Source organism: Mytilus trossulus, chromosome 8, assembly GCF_036588685.1.
Source record: "Mytilus trossulus isolate FHL-02 chromosome 8, PNRI_Mtr1.1.1.hap1, whole genome shotgun sequence".
Classification (NCBI taxonomy): Eukaryota; Metazoa; Mollusca; class Bivalvia; order Mytilida; family Mytilidae; genus Mytilus; species Mytilus trossulus.
In genome coordinates, this window is record NC_086380.1 from 8,595,680 (window position 1) to 8,618,339 (window position 22,660).

Below are 22,660 nucleotides of genomic sequence, written 5' to 3' on the forward strand. Positions count from 1 at the left end.
CAATTCAGGAGAAAAACGTCATCTTTTAGTAGGAGAAGGCAGGTACTGTTCAAATACCACTTCGGAAAAAAAAGTCTTAAACATACGGCCTTTGTGTGTCGTTTTATATTTGTTGTTCGGTTGTTCTACCTTTGACGAATAACTCACATCTCATATTTCATAGATTAAAAGATGGATACTTAAATCATTTTACTTCAAATATTTATACATGAAAGAAGAGGGTAATGCTTCAACTAAAAACTGTTATAATTACTTTATTTTTCTGATCCATGATTGTGTAGTTAGAACGAAACACAAACTTCATTCATATCAGAACTATTCAAATCAGAGAAAATGAACATCAGATGGAAAAAAAACAGCTGGCTTTTATAAAGCTATGAAACATAAAAAAGAACGTGCTTGGCAAACTTACAAAAATATTTGAGAAGAAATATAAGATAAAGTAGATATTATCAATGATAACAATTCAGTTATATTTGCCGCATGCAACTTTACCAAGTAGAAATAATAATGTTTACAATTTGGATATATGGATTCTCATTTTTTGTGCTGGTATCAATGACTACATCAAACTCTACTAATGATGTAGAGGTTCGGTTACTTGACAATCAAAATGCTCCATTAGTTGCCACCCTTGATATGTCGAAAGCAGACCAACGTATTAAGCAATTTGTGAGTGATGCAATTTCAACAAAAATGAAAACTATAGAGGAAACCGTGAATTCGAAGCAGTTTGTTAATGATGCAATTGAAGCAAAAATGAAAAACATAGAAGAATCTAGACAGTTTTTAAGTGATGCACTGACAGCAATAAAGAGAGACCAGGAAGTAAATTTGAAATCACAAATTGCTAATATGGAAAGGAACTTGACTGACCAGTTAACTGGTTACATTGATGACAAAGTCGGCAAGAAAGACGATGAACACGGTAAGTTTTATACATTCAATGACCAGTTTAAAAATTTATCCCCCGGTATAAAGTCATATGAAATTTCAAATAAAAAAGAAATAATACATAGTTTTTTTATAACCTGTGACCATTTTGTGTTATAAAACTTTTTAACGTATACTTTTTTCTGATTAAATTTCCATGAATAACACCAAATTTAAAAGAAATTTATTTTTTTGTTTTTAAATTATTGGCTTCTCAGACAACACTGCTCTAAAATGTTTTCCGTGTTTAGTAACCTCAACATGACTTTTTTGTAAAAATTCTGTGATTGTAATACGCAAATACGAAGGGGAAACTAAAACTGGTAGAGAGTAGAGAGGGTTACAAACAAAACATAGTTCAATAATGAAAATGGACTATATTTGGTGTACGTGCTCACCTGAATATCCACTAACTGTTTACAAAGGTGACAATCGGTAAAGGTCAGCTTCAAAACACGACCATATTTTCACAACAAAACTGAACGAGAAAATTTTGTTTTGACGGTAATACGAATTTGATGCGTAAATAATGAGAAATTTGTGCATATCAGACTAAGTTTCCTATATACGCATACATTGGTTCAAGAATTGGATTAACATAATTTTTCACCAGTTACTCGTTTCATATGACTTTAAACATTCTACATTGTTTTGCGTCTATTTAAGTGCAAAATTCCTAACCCATTTCTTTGACGTCAGTCAATTGTTCTAACAGTAAATTATTTATTAAGAATCTACTGACCACCATGTTAAATTAAGATAACTTACAATGTATGTCATAACTTTAAGATTTTAACTTACGAAATGTGATCCTCTCAAAAACGAGTGACAGATGAAAGCTCGAATCCGCGCGTATTTTCGTCAGTAAAGTTTGTAGTCTATTCATGACACCACTAGACCACGAGCTCTTATATAAAAAAACCTTTTTTATATCACTCTTAAATAGTTATCAAAAGTACCAGGATTATAATTTTATACGCCAGACGCGCGTTTCGTCTACATAAGACTCATCAGTGACGCTCAGATCAAAATAGTTAAGTACAGCTATTTGTAAGAACCAGGCAGATCTTAAAAAAAGTGATTCATCCAATTTTCCAAATCTCAGTTTTTTGTGTATAAATATCTTCACTACAGTATTTAAGATAAGAATATACAAAAAAAATTCACAAAAAAATAGTGATACAAATAAAAATAATGATATTAAATCACTAGTTGTTCCTATCATTCCTTTGTAAATTGCACACTATTCAATGATGCTTATTTGAATGAACAACTAAGAACCCAGTATAATTATACACCAAATTGAAGTTTTATAACTCCTCTATGTTTATCATGTAAAAAAAGTTTGGGTTTTTTAAATATAAGTGTAAAAAAATAGATTTAAAAATTTGTCAGTTTGCCTGAAATTATCTCCCTTTTCCCGTAAAATTATGGAGCTCTCTTACTTGAAAACCATAAAAAGTCTATTGTTTACATTCCATATCAACAACTATGGCAGCAGACGTTGAGATGAGATGCAGTTTCTCATGCTTCAGTAATATAAAATGTGATACATCAATCTTCTATCCCACTGAAAACACTGTAATATTGATTAAGGAATGTATTAAGGACATAAGAAATCACCTGATTTGTAACAAACTGGGAAAATTTACAAATTTGAATGAGGGACATTTAATTTGCTTTCGGGCTGGGATATTTTCTGTGATGGAAGAATATTCGGTGTGTCCGAATCACAGGTATTCTCTCGGTATGAAGTGGAGGAGGAGCAGCATATTTTGTGGTCATCCTGACCACAAGGGTAAATCCAAGCCTGAATCTGACCGGGCAGTCACGCCTCAGATAAGCCATCACCTTTTGAGAACCAGAGGAGTTGTGCTTCCAATAGGATCAGGTAATCATCTCAAGTTTAAAGATAATTAAGCAGGCAGTTTGATAATTTAAAACACATCAGAACCCAAGCCCTTAATTTGCAGTGTATAAAAGGCATTTTTTTAAGAGTAATGTGGGACAATTTGGGTGGGGGGGGGGGGTAGAGTGAATAATTTTCATTTTGTTACATGTCTGTTTGCCCTCATAACATGTTTGCCCTGAGTCTGTTTACTAAAAATATTAATACTCAGGGCATTGAAGTTAAATAAACTTATTCAGATATTCAAGGGGGAAGCTACAGTACATGTATGTTTAACATGTATTTAAAAAAAATCTGATTAAGTTTGCTTTTTGTCTTGATAGTACTTTGCAATTTGTTTAAGTCTGAACATGGAAGTGTATTATATTGTCAATATAATACTTCCATGGTCTGAAGAACTATCTTTTTTGTCTGTATAATATATCATTTAAACCAACCAATTTTTGGAAAAAATATTTTTGGCCATTGCCTTTCAAACCATGTGTGTACAACATGTACATGTACACATTTTCTCCAAAAATGGTTGTTTTATAATGATATAATACAATGTAATACAGACAAACATATGGTACAGGGCTACTAAAATGTCTGCTTTTCTTGTATAGAACTAAATATACAGTTCGGACAAAATTTAAGATGTGGGCTCCTGTGACATGTCATACATGTACATGTATGAATGTGCCAAAATTTAAACTTCAATCCCTGCATACAAGTGTTACTGTAAAAATTTAAAAAAAACAATCAGGACTTGTTATGAATGCAACAATGATTTCCCTATATACATGTACATGTTCATCATTTATATCTTTCTTGACAAGCTGTGACATTGCATGATTTTGATTTTTATAGAAAAAGAACAATTGTAGTAATAAAATTATATTATCCCTAGGCCCATAGACATGATAGACTTATTAAATTTATTATTAATAACATAAAATGTACAAAATTTTTTAATTTATCCAACACATTTGTATTTTTTTTTTAAATTTAAGTTACAAAATTTACTTGAATGTGCAGGTATCATAATTATTTCTTTTGTTTTATCTAGGTTTGTGCAGAAATTGTCGACAGATTGTTACCAGAGAAATGGAAGAATCTATATGGCCAATTTTTGAGGTACTAACAATATGAATGTTTACATGTATTATACAATCAAATCAATACACCTTATCACTATTTGTCCACCATTACTACAAAAATTCCAGTAAAATTTTAACGTCTGACATGACAGATAATATCTGACACTACAATGGAAAAGTTCTTGTTGTATTATGCATGTCATAAGTTCAAGCAAAAGAGATTTTTGGTCAAGGGGAACAGATTTCAAAATACTGATATGGTGTATATATATATATACAATGTATACATGTAAATGCATACCAAAAAAAAACAAAAAACAATAAAAAAAATAATTTCATTTGTATTGACACAAAACATTTTTATAATATAAAACCACAGGCATGAAGGTTAAAAATTGTAGATATTCTGCAGAGAACTAAATGCAACCTTCAAAAATGAGCAAATCCCATACAGCAAAAACCCATATGAAAAGCTGTGAAATCACAAATGTAAAACCATTCATACTAGAAAAATAAGGGTCTATAATTAGGGTACAATTTCTTTTTAAAAAAAAAACCAATATGTTACACAGCAACATACATATGTATATATTATAAACCACTTAATTACAGGCTCCTGACTTGGGACAGGCACTAAAAACTTCAGAATGAGGCAGAATTAAAAATGTTAGCAGGATCCCAACCTTACTTCTAACCTGGGACCAGTTTTACATTACATGTTTATAAAATCATGCTTTTTCCATGACAATAAATATAATGTCAGGACTAGTATACATGTTAGTTACATGCACATATATTTAACTGAGTGCGCGAAAACTGTCAGTCCTCAGGATTTTACCACCAAAATTTTGCATAGGCCCACCAGGGGAATTTTTTTTTTGCGAACTAGTACATTTTATCAATGAACAAAAGTTATTCTGAGACCTGTCAAACATTATCAAAAGGAGTTGCACACTAGACGGATATATTGATTTTAGAGATCAGCTCTGATATTGATTTAATGTATACATTTCTTAAAATATTTTATATGATTGTAGGTTTTTCAAAGGGCATTATGTTTTTTATGTCAATCCATTCGTCTGTCTGTTCATCGGTCTGTTTGTTTGTCTTCAGGTTACAGTTTTAGGTCAAAGAAGTTTTTGATGAAGTACATCTAATCAACTTAAAACTTAATACACATCTTGCCTCTGATATGAAATTTCAATCTCAATGCTAAATTGTCAACTGAACATAGTAAAATTTGATAGTGCAAGTGGGGCTCATGTGGTCTATGGACCGATTCTTGTTTTTCTAGTTATTTTGAATGTTTGTAGGCCTTGAGGAATATTTTTTTCTATTTTATTTTTCAGATATTTGATGCACCAAATAGGGCAGATCCTGTAGAAGAAAACACAGACTTCAAGCCAGATAGCTTAGTAAAGGTATAAACCTTCATTATTGTACACACTATACTTTGTTGCCAAAATATGTAAAACTTTTCTGTTCTACAAACAAATATATTTCAACCTTTTTGTAGATGATACACTTAAAACTCTTTTTTATTATCATGATTACATGTATCTACATGTATCTTCATGTAGATATGAGAAGATGACTGATGTGGTATGAGTCCCAATGAGACAACTTTTCCTCCAAGTTATGATTCATTATGTGAAAAGGAAACAGTTAATATTTACATGATTTACAGGTCAAAGTCTTCGAAAATATTAAGCAATGATGTTATTTATCCTCCTTCCCATGCCTAAAGCCGTCTGCTCAGTTGCTCCAGAATTCTATTAATATCAATGTGTTGACATCATCAAGTGCAAACAAACATTCCTTATCACTTGCTATAAATACATTTCTTCAATAAATACTCATCAAATACTTTTTAAGGAAGATAAAGTAATACTTTAAAATGTCTGGTTACATGTATATACATATGAGTAAAAAATCATTAATATCTATGTAAATGCATGGGGAAGAGTATCTTAAGAACTATGTATCTTTGAAATCAAGGAACTATAACTCTGCATGGATGATTAATATTTTTTGCAGGAAAATACACATACCTACCCAAATCCATTCTATTAGAAAAATCGAAATTATATATAAACATTTGTTCACACAAATGGCTGTTCCCAAAGATGCCAGCATAAAGGGGCTTTTATTATCCACAAAGGTTTCCCAGAAAAATATTATATCTGTACATTAACCTCAATCTCAGGAATAGAGATGTGATTTTTTTCTGAGACAAGTGCTTGTCGGACAATCCACAAGAACTTGCAATCATCCAATGTTTAGTACTTCAGTACTTTGATTATTTATTTGTTGCTGCACTCAATCACTAAAAAGGTTCACATTGTGGCTAACGGCTGATATTTTACAATATCAATGTGTAAACCCAATAAACTGTACGTAATAGTACAGCAGCGTACATACATACCGTATATATATACAGCTTAGTAACTATCACAATATTTTGTATGATTAAACCAAAAGCAGTTTTGCAAACTGTTCTATTTTTTTAACAAAAAACAGACAGATTGCGTACAAAATTATAATGGCATTTAATTTTTTATACACTTCATCAGCTTGCTCCAGCAAGCTTGCTTAATATTCTAGCTGATTCAATCAATTTAAAAAAAATGCCTCTATTCAACATGTAATGATGTATGTCAAATGTTAAGAGTTTTTCTTAATTTCATGAAAGCAAACATTTAATTTTATCAGAATGAAGAGCCTGAATTGAAAAGACCACGCAGGGAAATTGTCAGTTGTTTTGATACACCAGGACTGTATGAAGTATCATCACAGGTAAATATACTGTTCCCATACCTAAGTTTGATGAAAATGTTATTTACATTTCAATATTGTAATGGGGAAAGTATGTCCACGAGACAAAAAACAAATAAAAACATTGAATATATAGAAAATATCATATGGCTTTTTCAATATTGCATCCGTATCGACCCGAAACACCAATATAATCCCACGAGCTCTGCTCGAGGGATTATATTGGTTGAGAGTTGATATGGTGTATGATATTGGAAAAGCCATATCATATACCTTTTATTATATACATTAACCTCAATTATAGGACAACAAAACAAAACACATCAAATATAGGGGGAATTCCTGGGGGTCATCCTCACCCCCTTCAAATTGAGAATATGCTTTTATCTTGTAAACGGTCCAGATTCCCAGCCCTAAACCATATATATTCTTGAACTGGACGATAAAACAAATCAAATAAAATTCAAGGAAGGTCCCGGGGTTATCCCCACCCCGTTTAATTTGAGAATGTGCTATTATCTTGTAAATGGTCCAGATCCCCATCCCTAAACCATATATATTCTTAAACGGGACGATAAAACAAATCAAAATAAATTAAAGGGAGGTCCTTGGGGGTTCATCCCCACCCCCTCTTGTTTGAAAACTTGTGAACAGTCAACATCCCCACCCATAAACCAGATATATTCTTGTATGGGACATTAAAACAAATCACATAAAATTAAATGAAAGTTCCTGGGGGTCACCCCCACCCTTTTCAATTTCAGAATGTACTATTATCTTGTAAACGGTCCAGATCCCCACCCCTAAACCATATATATTCTTGTAGGGGACAATAAAACAAATGAAATGAAATAAAAGGGAAGACCCTAGGAGGTCACCCCACCCCCTCTTGTTTAAAAACTTGTAAAGGGTCAACATCCCCCACCTATAAACCAGATATATTTTTGTATGGGACAATAAAACAAATCACATGAAATTAAATGGAACTTCCTGAGGGTCACCCCCACCCCGCTCAATTTCTGAATGTACTTATATCTTGTAAATGGTCCAGATCCCCACCCATAAACCATATATATTCTTGTAGGGGACAATAAAACTAATCAAATGAAAAAAATAAATTTAAGTCTGATAATGCTCTTAAAAATTTGATGAAATCCGATGAGAGATTCAGGGTTTTAGGGTTAACCCAAAATTACTCATCATACCAGCTTAAAAAAAAGTTTTCAAAATTAATTAAAAAATGAGGAACACTTAAAAAAATTAAAAATGTTTCTGGCCTACATGTACAGCAGGCACATAAATATTTCATGGAGTTTGAACTAAATTTGAATATTTTAAAACCTTTCCCCTCATATGTACCAACAACTATTATGTCCATTAAAATGTTCATTTCTTAGTATTTGAAATGGTTGAAGGTTGTCAACAGTTGATAGAAAGCAAAATTGTAAACATTTGTTTTTCAGTCTGAACCATCATTGTCACAAGAATCCAGTTGGAGCCTAACTTCAGATGGTCAAAATCATCTCAACAGCGGAATACATGTTTTGAATAAGCCACTGAAAAATCTAAGTAGTGGAAACATGAGTCCTATCAAATACATGCTTCAACAGCCATTGGAATGTGTACAAGATAGTACTAAGAGGTATTTTTTTAAGAGTTCTTAAACAATAGACAGGTCATAAAGAAACAATTTGTGGCATATAAATTATATAACCATTGACTGCATATATTATATTTAAATTTTCAAACAGAGCAATAGCCAGGGAATAAACAAATATAACAAGTCTTTTTAATGGAAAAAAAACTATACACACAGTCCTAAAATTATTTTTACTTGAACAGGACAAAGAAGATTTTTAATTTTCTCATCTATCCAAGGACGGTTCTTTTTATTTGTATATGCCTGTTAACTTGAATTATTATAGGGTTATTGCATGAATATTGGGGAACATTGTCCTGAGTAGAATTTTTATATTGCATGAGCTTGCGAGGGACAATATTCACCAATATTCATGCAATAACCCTTTTATTGTATAGCACTTAAATTTGCCTCAACCAAATGTTATGAATACACAATGCTAAGTACCACAAAATATAGATCACAATTGGATTTTGATGGTAATACTTTAACTGTTCCTGAGTTATGTATATGATATGCAAGCAGGGGGCATCTTCTGTGTCCCATAGACCCATTCCCATTTATTTTGTAATACTATCTCCTTTTCAATTTCAATTGCAGGTATGTAAAACGAAAAGCCTCAGAAGCAGTTTGTACAGTGCTTGACCATATTGCACCTGGACAGTCATCAAAACTTCTTGATTTACTTGTGGACGACATCTGTAATAACAATGCTGTTGACAAGCAAAATGAGAGCAAAGATGAATTGATGAATTTGATATTGAGATTGTATGATGAAGCTGACAGTAATGCATTAAAAATGCAATTACTTTCAATAATATCAACCACATCATTAAACAGCAAATCTCAGCTGCTAGAATTGATACCTGGAATATCAAAATGGAAAGTTGACCAGAGTAGAGCACATGCAACACGCTTTGGTGTTGGGACAATACAAACTGAAAAGACCCCAAACTACAGAAATAAGATGGATCAGGAAAAACTGGAGCATGCAATGGCATTTTTTCTGGATCCTAATTTTATACAAATTTGTTCCTTTGGAAGTAAGGACTTACATTTTGATAATGGAGATGTCATAAATATACCCCAAGTAGTACGAACAACTTGTCATTCTGCACTGATACATATGTATAAGACAGTATGTACAGAAGCTGATTTTACTCCTCTGTCAGACAGTACTCTATTCAAAATTTTAACAACTTGTTCAGCAGCAAAACGGTCTAATTTATGTGGACTAGATAATATTACTACTGATGGAACTTTTGCAATTGAAAATCTTATCAGAATGACAGAAACTCTAAGAGAGTTGGGATCCAATAACACAGTACTTTCATCCCTCAAAACAGCCTTGGCAAATTTCAAGTTGTATTTAAAAACAGAGTACAAGTTCCATGTAACTATGTCAAATTCATGTCAAACCCATTGCATCAAGTATGCATTGAGCAATCCAGGAAATGTTCTGCTTCAGGAAAAATGTGACCATCAACATCAGAATGACTGCTCCAAATGTTTACTGTTAACAAATGCAAGATCTCAGCTTGAAGATGAAATTCAGAAAATACAATGTAAGTATTTTTTTAAATGTAGAAGATTATAATTTATATATCTTTTGACTGGTCATTTCTTCCTGCAAATACAGACATTTTCAGAATCCAAATAAAATTTTACTGACAAAACAAAAATACAATGATCATATATTCTTGATTGTTTTCTTAATATTTAGTATTAAAGCTAATAAAGGATAAAAGATATTTTTCTAGACCTCACTGTATTACCTATGAATAGATCACAGTGAAGATACGAACATAGTTTCATTAACATTCAATTGCTTATGGAAGTAAAAATTTAACAAAAAATACTAATAGACTAATTTAATTTAAGTACTTGTAGATCTTTATGCAAATCATATAGAAATTATTAAAAAAAAATGCAAAATCTACTAAATATTTGTCTGTAAATGTCCATAGATATAGGAAGATGTGGTGTGAGTGCCAATGAGACAACTCTCCATCCAAATAACAATTTAAAAATTAAACCATTATAGGTTAAAGTACGGCCTTCAACACGGAGCCTTGGCTCACACCGAACAACAAGCTATAAAGGGCCCCAAAATTACTAGTGTAAAACCATTCAAACGGGAAAACCAACAGTCTAATCTATATAAACAAAACAAGAAACGAGAAGTACATTTCCAGAAAACTGGAATATATAGCAATACAAAAAATGTAATGTTTAATGATGAAATTGCTATATTTATTATGAATTTGGCAATTTCAAGAATTTGTCATGCTATTGGCAGTATTGCTATCAAAAATATCAGCATCAAATTTTAATTTAAAATATTATTAGAATATGATGATAACTATGCATTGAACACAAGATGTAGGGGTATTTTTTCTCAATAAAATGTTGGTTTTTTTTTAAAGACTGACTAAATATCTCTTTTTGATGTTTCAGGCAATGAAACCAGAGTTGAATTTCAAGATTCAGTTATTAAAGATTTTGAAAAAATCTTTGAATGGAAAGCACATGTTTTAAGGACTAACAACCAGGAAGAATGTCGTCTTCATCTTCTTGAGGATCTGGCATCTAACCAGACATTGATTGTTATGGACTGGGCCATGAAGTTTTTGCCTGCCTTGTTTAGGGAAAAGCAATCAGATTTTTTCGGCCAGAAGGGCATGAGCTGGCATGTTACAGCTGCCATTTTCAAAGCTGAAGATGGATCATTAAAGGTAAGCTGAAAGCATAAAACATGTAATACGTGTTATAATACGATAAATATCAGCAAATTATTTCCCTGACCCAAGTTAAAGGGTTTTGAATATTTCCACAGTTTAAATACTGTCTTTTGATTTTAATGAAAGTTGTTCTCGACCACTACAGCTTCTTTCTTATATAAAAAAGATGTGGTTTGATTGCTAATGAGACAACACTCCACAAGAAACCAAATGACACAGAAATTAACAACTATATGTCACCATGAGGCTTTTAACATTGGGTAAAGCCCATTCCGCATAATCAGCTGTAAAAGCCTTGAAATGACAATGTAAAACAATTTATATAACACATAAACAAACAACAACCACTGAATTACAAGCTCCTGACTTGGGACAGGCACGTGTGTTTATTTGTAACTCAGATCATGTTTTTGCATATATATATATGCATCTATAGCTAGTTTATATTGTTTTTATATTTGTTAAGCAAACTAAAATCTGAAACTAACGTGACTTTTCACATTTATTTGAAGCAATTTTATTATTTTACAGCATAGAACTTTCACTCATCTGTTTGGTACAGTAAAGCAAGACTGGTTTGCGGTGGCCTCTGCTTTAGAGCATACTTTGAACACAATTAAAGAACAGATGCCACAGATCCAGGAGGTTTTTCTACGTTCAGATAATGCTGGTTGTTACCATTGCGGATGTTTGTGGTTGAGTTTAAGTGGTATCAGTGAACGAACAGGTAAGATAATAAGTTTGGTGATTAATTAAAAGTAAACAATCTATCATCTGCTTCATTATAAGGTTACAATGTAAACTGCAACAATGGACAAAAAACCCCAACTCTTTAACACTAAGGACTTTGAACATGCAAACATTTGCATTCCCCATAAATAAAAAAATCATAAATCTGTACCATTCATGTTGCTTTTGTCTTTGTTGCACATCATGATCAAAAACTTGATTTCTTACGTGCGTATTATAAGTTTTATAACTCTTTGATGTTTAGAGCCTATAACTCTTTGATGTTTAGAGCCATGACATTTCTCATCTTAGGCCAGACATTTGAAAAATTGTCTTCTTGGATATTTTCATATGGATAAAGAAATGACATGGAATTTTTAGTAAGGAGTAAATTTTTTTCTCAAGCATGTGTTGATTGTCATAACCAAACTAATTTGTCTATTTATGTTCCTTGTTTACACAAATCATATACTGTTCAATTATTTAGTAACAATGACATTCTATGTATTATTTCTCAGTAAGCCTTAACCCTTTCCTCCATTGAATTTTTTTTTTTGCATACTTGATTCGCATAGGATTTTTTTGATAAAATGCTGAACTTATGATTTGAAGTACTAAAGCATTGTGAAAAACAACTATTTCATCAAATAAATTTAAGTCAGATATTCCTATGATATTCCTTTTCATATTGGATACAAACTTTATTAAGTCAACTGCAGACACTTTGTAGTCGAAGTGTTTCAACTGAGGTACTACACAGTCGTCAAAAGGCGTCATTATGGAGTAAAGGGGGTGGCGTCAAAAGGCGTCATTATGGAGGAAAGGGTTAATTAATAATTTGCAGATAGTCATATTAGGTATTGCAAATCTTCATAAGTGTTCATTGATTAAGTTGAATGTTTTAATTTTTCAGGTATTACAGTGGTTCGTTATGACTACAGTGAAGCCCAAGCAGGAAAAAGTATTTGTGATGCTAAGATAGCACACATGCGCTCTAAAATGAGAATGTATGTATCCTCAGGGAAAAATATCACTACTCCATTTGATATGCAGGATGCTATTATGGGAGGAACTGGAGTGGCAGGATGTCAGTGTGCTGTTGTGGAAGTAGACACAACAAAACAAACCATGATTGGTCACCGCATTAAAGGAATTTCGAACATCAGCAATATATCTTTTGATGGAGATGAGATCATTACATGGCAAGCATACAATATTGGTATAGGCAACAAATTTAAGAGAGGTTCTGTCCTAAAATCTGAACAGAATGAAACAGGATTGAAAATTGTTTCCAATTTCCAGGAGCCACATCAAATGACTGGAAATATCACAAGGAAGGAAAGGAGAATTTCAACTAATGATGATGCACTAAATGAAGATCAGTCAGATGAATTGTTCTATTGTACAGTACTTGGTTGCACTGGTCAGTTCTCATCCTACCAATCTCTGCAGGATCATATAAACCTATCACGTCATTCAAATGAAAAGATGTCAACATATGATAAGATTAGGCATCGCTGGGTTGCGAACTGTCAAGCCAATCTATTAACATCTAAGGAAATGCTGAGACCAACTAACTGTTCAGGTGACCTACAAACTAATTCAGAAGAAACTGAAACACCTACTGAGTATGGTTGGGCTTTGAAAAAAGAGCGAAAATTTGTGCGCTTCAGTAAAAAGGTAAAAGAGTATTTACAAAATAGATTCCAAGAAGGTGAAAAATCTGGCAGAAAGGCAAATGCATCAGATATTTCTAAAGATATGAAATCATTACGTAAAGAGAATGGGGAAAAGTTTTTCAACAGTGATGATTGGTTGCAACCATCCCAGATTGCCTCTTATTTTGCACGCCTGTCTATCTTTGGAAGAAAGGATATTGAGAACAATACAGAGATTGATGAAGATCTGAATTCTGTCATTCATGCTATAGAAGAACAGGATGTTAGGAACCTTATTGCAGCAACAATTACAGAATAGGACAAGTGACTACAAACAATATTGCCTAAAGTTTGCTTTTTTAAAATTCAAATTACCCAAGAAGTATAAATTTAAACAAAGATTATTTTTGTAGTCTATGCTGTTGGTTATAAATATTAAGGAAATGTTAAGAAATTGAAAAAACATTCTAATGCGAAATTCTTTGTATTCAATTTGTTAAATTTTTCAAATATATATTAGTCAACATGGTCAACGTCAAGGTAAACATTCCATTATTTATACCTATGATTTTTTAAGAATGCTCAGACACTATTTTGATAGCCATTTTCAAAGATATATTCATGAAAATAGACGTTTCATTAGGATAGAGATATAAACTTAGTTGTAAATGAGAATTTGTTGTCAATATGTAGCCAAAAAAATTTCAGATACATGAAGTCCACAATAATCCTCAAATTTTTGTTTAACCATAAGTTTAATATATATACATATATATAAACAAGTCTGTACTGAAAACAATGTTTAAACCTATATATGCATGATGATTCAAAATTAGTCCCAATTTCTAAAATTTAAATTTTATTGACCTACATATATTATTGATTTGGGTAAATTCTACACAAAATTATCAAACTCTTAAATATATCATATTAAGATCTATTTTTCACAACCCTATTTACTAATTTAGGGATTTTTTTCAATATCTAGTAATTATGAACATTTGTGTATTTCTATTCCTGTTCATTGAAGCAATGTGTTATTGCAAAAGAAGTATTTGTTATCTGATTTGAATGTACATATTATTTGAAAGCAGTTTTTAATAAATTTATATCTTATCAAATGACATATATTTTTGGAAAGTTCAGCAATATTTTTTTTACTCTGAAAAAAAACTTTATGTGTCTTTTTAATCGTTTGGTTAAAAAACCATTATGCAAGCAAAATGTAATTTGCAGAACAGGATGCAACCCTCTGGCGCACTGTGAAAAGTCGTAAGGTTGTAAGTCACTGGCGAAGATGGAATAAGCTCGTAAACTTGGCCTGCTGCAAATTAAATCTGGCTTTTAATAATTTATCATTTTAAATTGTAATTCATATGCCATTTGATAAGGTACATCATATATATATATAAATATGCTATGCTTATTTTATGCCTAAAAAAATTTGCCTACACATTCAGTCATGGATGGTTTATTGACATGGATACAATTTATACAGTTAGACGCTTAGTGTAAGGATGGGTATGTGGTTGATTTTAAAGCCCTTACATATTCAGTAAGTCATTGACTTAAAAAAATTTCATAGTTATAATTAGGCAACATCAGGCGCTTCAGAAAGTAAGCATACATTACTTCTAGTCAAACACCCCTGTGTTTCACACAATGGTAATTTTCTGCTGAAAATAATATATGACAAGTAAAATTGAGAATGGAAATGGGGAAGGTGTCAAGGAGACAAAAACCAGACCATAGAAAAAATAAGTGCACTGTTGTAATTCAGTATACACACATTATTACAAGTGTTATTATGTGGAAGAATCCTAAAATTTACAATTGGTCATAATTTTACCTTGAATGATTGAAATCAAAATTGAAAGATGACTAGGAAGAACATTATGATTTTTAGATTTATTGGTCAACAGTAAAATCACAATATAGATCTAAAAATGGATCTTTCACTGAAAAAGTTGTTTCTGGATGATACTGTAAATTGAACAATTAACCATGAAAATGAGTTCAAGCTTTCGAGGTCAGATGATCCATGCCTGACAAAAATTTACACCTAGCAACCAACCTATGCATTTAATATAGACATATTTCTCTTTGTATCTTAGAATCAAATTTAACCATGAAAATTACATTGACCAATTGCAATGCGCCATGAAATTGAAGTCAAGGTCGATGATATTTGCCAGACAGACATTTTTTCATAAAATACTTCCATACACCAAATAAAGACATATATATAGTATGCAAGAAAAAACCAAACTAAAACTTTACAAACCACTGAACTACGAAAAAGTCAAAGTCTGTTTACACCTTCCAATTGGACAAAAAAAAAACAATTATTTCTTAATTTTCAGTAAGTATGCTTTTCTTGTTGTAATTTGATGATGTTCCCATGGTTACCAAAAGCAGATCTAGTGATTACTATCTAGCTGTTGAGGATAGAATACAAACTTCATTATTTATATGTATCCAATACCTAGAAATCCATGTATTTGATGCTGATTCTTGATTAATTCTGCAATTTCAGATCGGTTGCTAAGGCTTTTTTTTATGTTGCTATGGTCTTTCAGCCATTTAAATTAAAGCTTATGCATTTTCAAAACATATTATAAGTTTTATTGTCTGTTAATTTACATTCCTAAAAAAAATAGCAAAATTCTTGATAATGAACCAGTATTGTGTTTTGTCATTTTTATGAATTTTACCAATTTTTGTTGCCATGGTAACAAAATTTAACCAAATAACCCAGATGTTTTTTTCTTGCTTTTAATAATTAAATATCTGAACTTCAAGATGCAATCATAGTTTATAATGAACTTTTCTGCTCAATGTCAATTTTTCTTGATTTAAAGTATGATATTTAAGCTATTTTCAGAAAATGTCAAAATACAGATTTTTGCACCTTTTTAAATACCATTTTTGCCTAATATCAAAAAAAAATTTCACAACCTCAACATCAAAATATAAACTTCAAATAATGCCTAATTATATGGTGATATTATTAATTTTCTTGAAATTGTCATTATCATGAAATTACTGCAACCAAAAAGTAGACATTTTCCAATTTTCATGCCTGATTTCATCAAAATTCCTCAAAAAAATGGCTGCATGTTTCCATAGCAACCGTTCAACAAAATTAAAAAAAAAAGCTGGCAAACTTTATTTCTATCTTAGCTGCCTATTATATAAAAAAATTAAGCAGTTCTGAGACATACATGAATCACCCCCTGCCTGGATCTTACAAATAGCTGTACTTAAAAAGCCAAATAAATACAAAGTTGAAGAGCATTGAGGATCCAAAATTCCAAAAAGTTATAAGCGTATATTTGTCAACACATGCCAATAAACTGTATTTCTGTATTTTTAATATATAATAAAATAAATAACACCATATAATTAAGGAATTGTAAATATTACTTATAAGTAAAGTTCCTTTATAAAATAAACATCCATGTACACATTACAAGTATCACTTTTAACGTACAAGGCCTTCCCCTTTTCATCATAACAAATTCTTACTTTTGGAATTAGTATCATAATGATACCATACCATCACTTTTTGTTTGTTTGATTATAAATGGTTCAAATATACATCAACATTTTACTATCGTCTCTAATGTGAATACATTGTGATAAGCTACAACTGTAAAACTTCTTCTTAGACTCTAAAACCATAAAAAAAATTATAAAAATACCTCTCAGTTTCCAAAATAATATTTTGGTAGACAAAAACAGTAAAATGAAAAAAAAATAGTCCCGGTCCTAGGCTTGATCTAGATACTGTTGGTATCAAAGTTGATTCTCTCTGTGTCAACGACTAGACGATCACGAATATACACAGATAACATAACACACGTTAAAATTGACATACTCATATATTGTACATTTGTAGCATCAGCAATTCTGCTTGGGTTTCAGAATGTGTGCCACATATAGGCGAGTGACTCTAACCATAAAATTAAATTTTTAATGCACCTACCTAACACATGGCTAAATTATATATCATTTTAAAGCTACACATCTGTACTATCTGTTTTGGCCGGTCGTAAAAAAATCGTACGGTGCAATTTCCGTCAAATCGAGGACATTAACAACTATAGGTCACCGTACGGCCTTCAACAATGAGCAAAGCCCATACCGCATAGTCAGCTATAAAAGGCCCCGATAAGACAATGTAAAACAATTCAAACGAGAAAACTAACGGCCTTATTTATGTCAAAAATGAACGAACACCAAATATGTAACACATAAACAAACGACAACCACTGAATTACAGGCACCTGACTTGGAACAGCCACATACATAAATAATGTGGCGAGGTTAAACATGTTAGCGGGATCCCAACCCTCCCCTAACCTGGGAAAGTGGTATAACAGTACAACATAAGAACGAACTATAACACTATTAACTTCCTCATTTGGTTGCTAAATACTATATATGTGAATATTCAAGGTTTTTAAATGTTGGTAACTATTTTATTTTAACTTTCCAAACAAGATTTCAAAAAATCCGTATAATAATTATATGTTTTCTTTAAATAAATTATGAATACTAAAATCTAATCATTATAAAAAAATGTAATGATTAAACATTGAATGCAATGATCATGATGATTATTTACAAACAAACAATCTGGAATTAATAAGGGTAGATAACAACCGATTTAAGTTAAATTAGACTCATATTAAGTTAAATATAAATGTGAACCGTGTGGATCTAACCATTTCCAGCTATTAGAGAATAAAAAAAGACAAAGTACGAAATTGTTTTCAAGCTATTTCGTTGGTTCATTGTCAGATCATGAAACAGTTGTTTTACTAGAAATGGGTTAAGCTAGAGAATGGATAAGAACTAGTGGATTCGAAAACGATAATCAACTCGCGACTAAAGTCGCTCGTTGATTATACTTTACGAATACACTTCTTCTTATTAATTCTGTAATACCTTCTCAATATGCACTCATGTACAAAAGTCCTAATCATAGGTTACATGTAATAAAGACTTCTAGGCTAAAATATCGTTAGTACGCATATGTCTTCTAACAATTTTTTAGAACATATGAAAAACAAGTCTAAATTGTTGTACATTATCAACTTACCGAATTTGAATAAAAGTATCCTTTTAATTTTAGTTAATCAAGTTTATGCCAGACACCTTAATAGATAAATACTCCTTTTTAAGGAGACGGATTTATAAAAGTTTTTCCAAACTTGTTTCCGAATCCCATATTTGTACTCTATGTAACATTGTTATATTTGTCCTGAAATTGTTTACTAATAAATATTGTTTAAACTATAAGGTACCAGAATTATAATTAAGTACGCCAGACGCGCGTTTCGTCTACATAAGACTCATTAGTGACGTGCATATCAAAATATTGAAAAAGACAAACAAGTACAAATTTGAAGAGCAAAGAGGATCCAAAATTCCAAAAAATTGTGCAATAAGCAGCTTAAGTTATTTATACCTGGGATGAGAAAATCCTTAGTTTTTTCGTAAAACTCAAAGATTTGTTAACAGGGAAATTAATAAAAATGAGCACATTATTGAAATTCATGTCAACAGCGAAAAGCTGACTACTGGGCCGGTGATACCCTCTGGGACGAAACAACTACCAGCAGTGGCATGGACCCAGTGGTGTAAATAGTTATCAAAGGTACTATAATTATAATTTAGTACGCAAGACGCATGTTTCGTCTACATAAAACTCAATGACATCAGTAATAACCTTGTCTAAGATATATATTCGTATTGTACTACTACCCAAACTTGCATACAATGAATTCCTGAAAGAGGAGAAAAATATTTGTCTTTCATTTTTACTATGTTCTATGTGTATTTGCTTTTTTGTGTTTTTTTTGTAACAAATGAATTGGCTCTATACATTTACATCTCGTAATTGTTTTAATGTTCTATGGTTAAACGTTTGTATTATTGTCTTTCTTTGTTGCGAATATGATTTGTCAAAACGTCTTTTTGTGTTTCTTTGTCTGTTTTTATAGTGTTTAAGATAATAACACAATGTTGCATATTAATCTTTTAATTACTACCATTTGATTACGAAATTTTTGTATTGATTTTCCATAGGATTACAATTCGTTAGTAAGACTCTAGAAAGAAATATAAACAGCACTTATATAATAAGTATATGTCTTCAGAAAGTAAACATTCTATTGAAAAGACGTCTGGCTTAAATTTAGCTACGAAACACAAAAAAACAAAGCACTTGCCATATTTACAAACGGATTTGAGAAGAAATGTAAGATAAAGAAATAAGAAATTGGAAATGCTAGGAATGCAGTCACAAATGTCTCATGCAACCTTACCAGGAAGAAACATAAATTATATTTGTTATTATCGTGGGATTTTGTCTGATGCTCGGTCCGTTTCTGTGTTTGTTACATTTTAGTGTTATGTCGTTGTTCTCCTCTTATATTTAATACGTTTCCCTTGGTCCTGGTTTGTTACCCCGATTTTGTTTTTTGTCCATGGATTTATGAGTTTTGAACAGCGGTATACTACTGTTGCCTATATAAATAATATTTGCAAAGGCTGGGAATATATATACATATCTATGTACTGTAGCTTCTAGATATCACAAGAACCATGCCATCTCAAAGTACATATATAATCTCAAATAGTGTTTGGAACTGTGTAAATGTTCATGCATCATTTATAATTTCAAGATACTGATGGATGCAGTTGAGGACTATGCAAGAAAATGGGTAAAGCGCGAACCAAACGAACCCGAACTGGACACTTTGTCTGAATGGATCAAAGCTTTTCGATCATGCATTCAGAGGCGCATACAAAAACTACGATGTAATATGAGTACTAGAATTTCTAACCCTTTCAAGGTTGTGGATGCTTTATCCTCTTTGCATGACAAATATGTCATTGTTCCGGCAGATAAAGCCTCCAAAAATATTGTCTTCATATGTAAAAAAAAACATTATTTGCAATGTCTCACTACAGAGCTTGGAATTGATAAAACTACTGGTGATCCTACATGTTCTTTAACATCATTTACCAATGATGAAATTTTACAAAATCATAAATCTGTCCTTCTTTCTTTTGGTATCAACATCAAAGAAAACGAAGAAAACTTGCCCTCATTATACTGGATACCTTAATTACACAACACTCCATATAAAGAACGATACATAGCTGGGTCTTCAAACTATTCGACTAAACATCTTTCTAAAGTACTGACTACAATTCTTTCTACAGTTAAAGATGGGCTTCAAAAATATTGTGAGGAGATATATTCTACCAGTGGTGTTAACCAGATGTGGATTCTAAAAAATTCGAAAGATCTACTGCTTAACCTTCGATCATAATCTTTGCAATTTTTGCAGCAACATAAAACCTTTTGATTTTTCTACGCTATATACTACTATTCCCCATGCTCAGTTGAAAGATCGACTTCACCATCTCATAAAACAGAGCTTTTTCTATAAAAATGGGAATCGTTGATACAAATTTCTTGTTTTGAGATACAATAATTCATATTTTGTGAAGAATCACACTGAATCTTCCAGAAAATATACTGAAGATGATATTATTAAAATGCTGGACTTTTTGATTGACAATATATTTGTTGAGTTTGGAGGATTTATATTTCAACAGACAGTCGGTATTCCAATGGGTACTAATTGTGCACCCCGCTGGCTGATTTGTTTTTGTACTCGTATGAAGCAGAATTTATTCAGAACCTTCTAAAAGACAAAAAGAAAAAGCACCTTGCGAAATTCTTTCATTTTACTTTCCGATATATTGATGATGTTTTATCATTGAACAACCCATACTTCAGCCAATACTTACATCTCATATATCCCAGTGAACTTGAAATTAAGGATACTACTGATACTAGAAGGACTGCTTCATATCTTGATCTTTTCCTCAACATTGACGTAGATGGACGACTTCACACGAAAATCTCTGATAAACGGGACGATTTCAACTTCCCAATTATCAATTTCCAATTTCTCAGCAGTAACATACCCTCTGCCTCTTCGTATGGTATTTACATATCACAATTGATACGTTATTCACGTGCTTGTTCACACTATACGGACTTCATATACAGGAGTGTGCTCCTTACGTAGAAACTGCTCCAAAAAAGTTATGACGAGGACAGATTAAAATTGACACTCCGTAAATTTTATGGACACCATCACGAATTGGTGGATTCATACGATGTGTCTTTAACCAAACTAGCTAAGGACATTTTTACCACATGGTAGAATGTGGTTTGTCATTATGTCGTCTAATCTTTTAATTACCAAACGTGACTTATTCCCGATTGTGACTGTTTTGCTGAAAGTGAATTCGCATTACTATAAGACGTGTTTCTGTACTTGTTTATCCTAAAATCATGTATTTAGTTTAAATGTTTAATGTTATATTTGTAATTCTCATCGGATTTCGACAAATGTGTTGACGTCTTTTTATTATAATTAGGTGTTATGGATAGAAAAATTAATCACCGCCTTTACTTATTATATTTAATTTTGTACGATTATTTACGTTTGAAGTTGGATCCATAACAAACTGGAAATATATATATATATATCAGTTAATTGCTATTAATAGGTATTGCAATATGCATTTTGTTTAAATGTAATATCAGTATTTAGTTCTAATATAATCTTAAATCAATCCTAATTCTATCTTACTTTTGAATTATAGTTTTTCATATGTGACGTCATGCTGTTTCTAAATTTCATAAATTCTAATGTGGCGTAACATTTGTGCCTTTTCGCCACCGTATGTGACGTAATTTTTATGATTTATTGCCTTTACGCCTGGTCTGATTTGGGTGTGTCCATTCTGTGTTGGTCTTAGCCTTATGTATTCGGGTTTAGTTTTCTGTAATTAGTTAATACTTCAGTTTCATTATGTATATCTCTTTCATATTTAGTGTATAAAATTTACTGTTTGCAATAGCATGAATTGTTCTATATAATAAGGATGTTCTTATCCCGGTCATAAAAACAATGCCGTATTTGGCACAACCTTTTTCAAATTTTGATCTTCAGTGCTGTTCAACTTTGTACTTTTTTCACTTTCGATCTTTTATATTTGGGCGTCACTGGTAAGTCTTGTATGGACGAGGCGCGTTTTTGGCGTATTGAATTTTAAACCTGGTGCTTTTTGTTATATATAAATCATGTGTTTCTTTGTCT

The 22,660-nt window shown here is 31.6% G+C and overlaps 2 protein-coding genes across 2 annotated transcripts in view; both read left to right on the plus strand.

The window, feature by feature from the left end:
• The first annotated feature begins 504 nt into the window (after window positions 1–504).
• The window catches only part of LOC134728240 (ryncolin-1-like), a 49,372-nt gene continuing 27,216 nt past the window's right edge, over window positions 505–22,660 (plus strand). Inside the window, exon 1 of the mRNA XM_063592779.1 lies at window positions 505–928. Within this exon, the coding sequence (XP_063448849.1) occupies window positions 511–928 (418 nt within the window). The 5' untranslated portion in view covers window positions 505–510. The remainder of the gene's footprint in view (window positions 929–22,660) is intronic.
• LOC134728239 (uncharacterized) lies at window positions 8,274–14,848 on the plus strand. Its single transcript, XM_063592778.1, has 5 exons — window positions 8,274–8,338; window positions 8,936–9,900; window positions 10,793–11,070; window positions 11,608–11,803; window positions 12,719–14,848. Exons 1-5 carry the CDS (start codon window positions 8,277–8,279, stop codon window positions 13,780–13,782), a joined length of 2,565 nt encoding a protein of 854 aa, XP_063448848.1. The 5' UTR covers window positions 8,274–8,276; the 3' UTR covers window positions 13,783–14,848.

Excerpts from the sequence above, each read along its gene's own strand:
- LOC134728239 (XM_063592778.1), top strand. The coding sequence starts at position 8,277 with ATGAGTCCTATCAAATACATGCTTCAACAGCCATTGGAATGTGTACAA. Across the intron at positions 9,901-10,792 it reads TGAAATTCAGAAAATACAAT|GCAATGAAACCAGAGTTGAA; the intron begins GTAAGTATTTTT and ends TTGATGTTTCAG. Across the intron at positions 11,071-11,607 it reads CTGAAGATGGATCATTAAAG|CATAGAACTTTCACTCATCT; the intron begins GTAAGCTGAAAG and ends ATTATTTTACAG.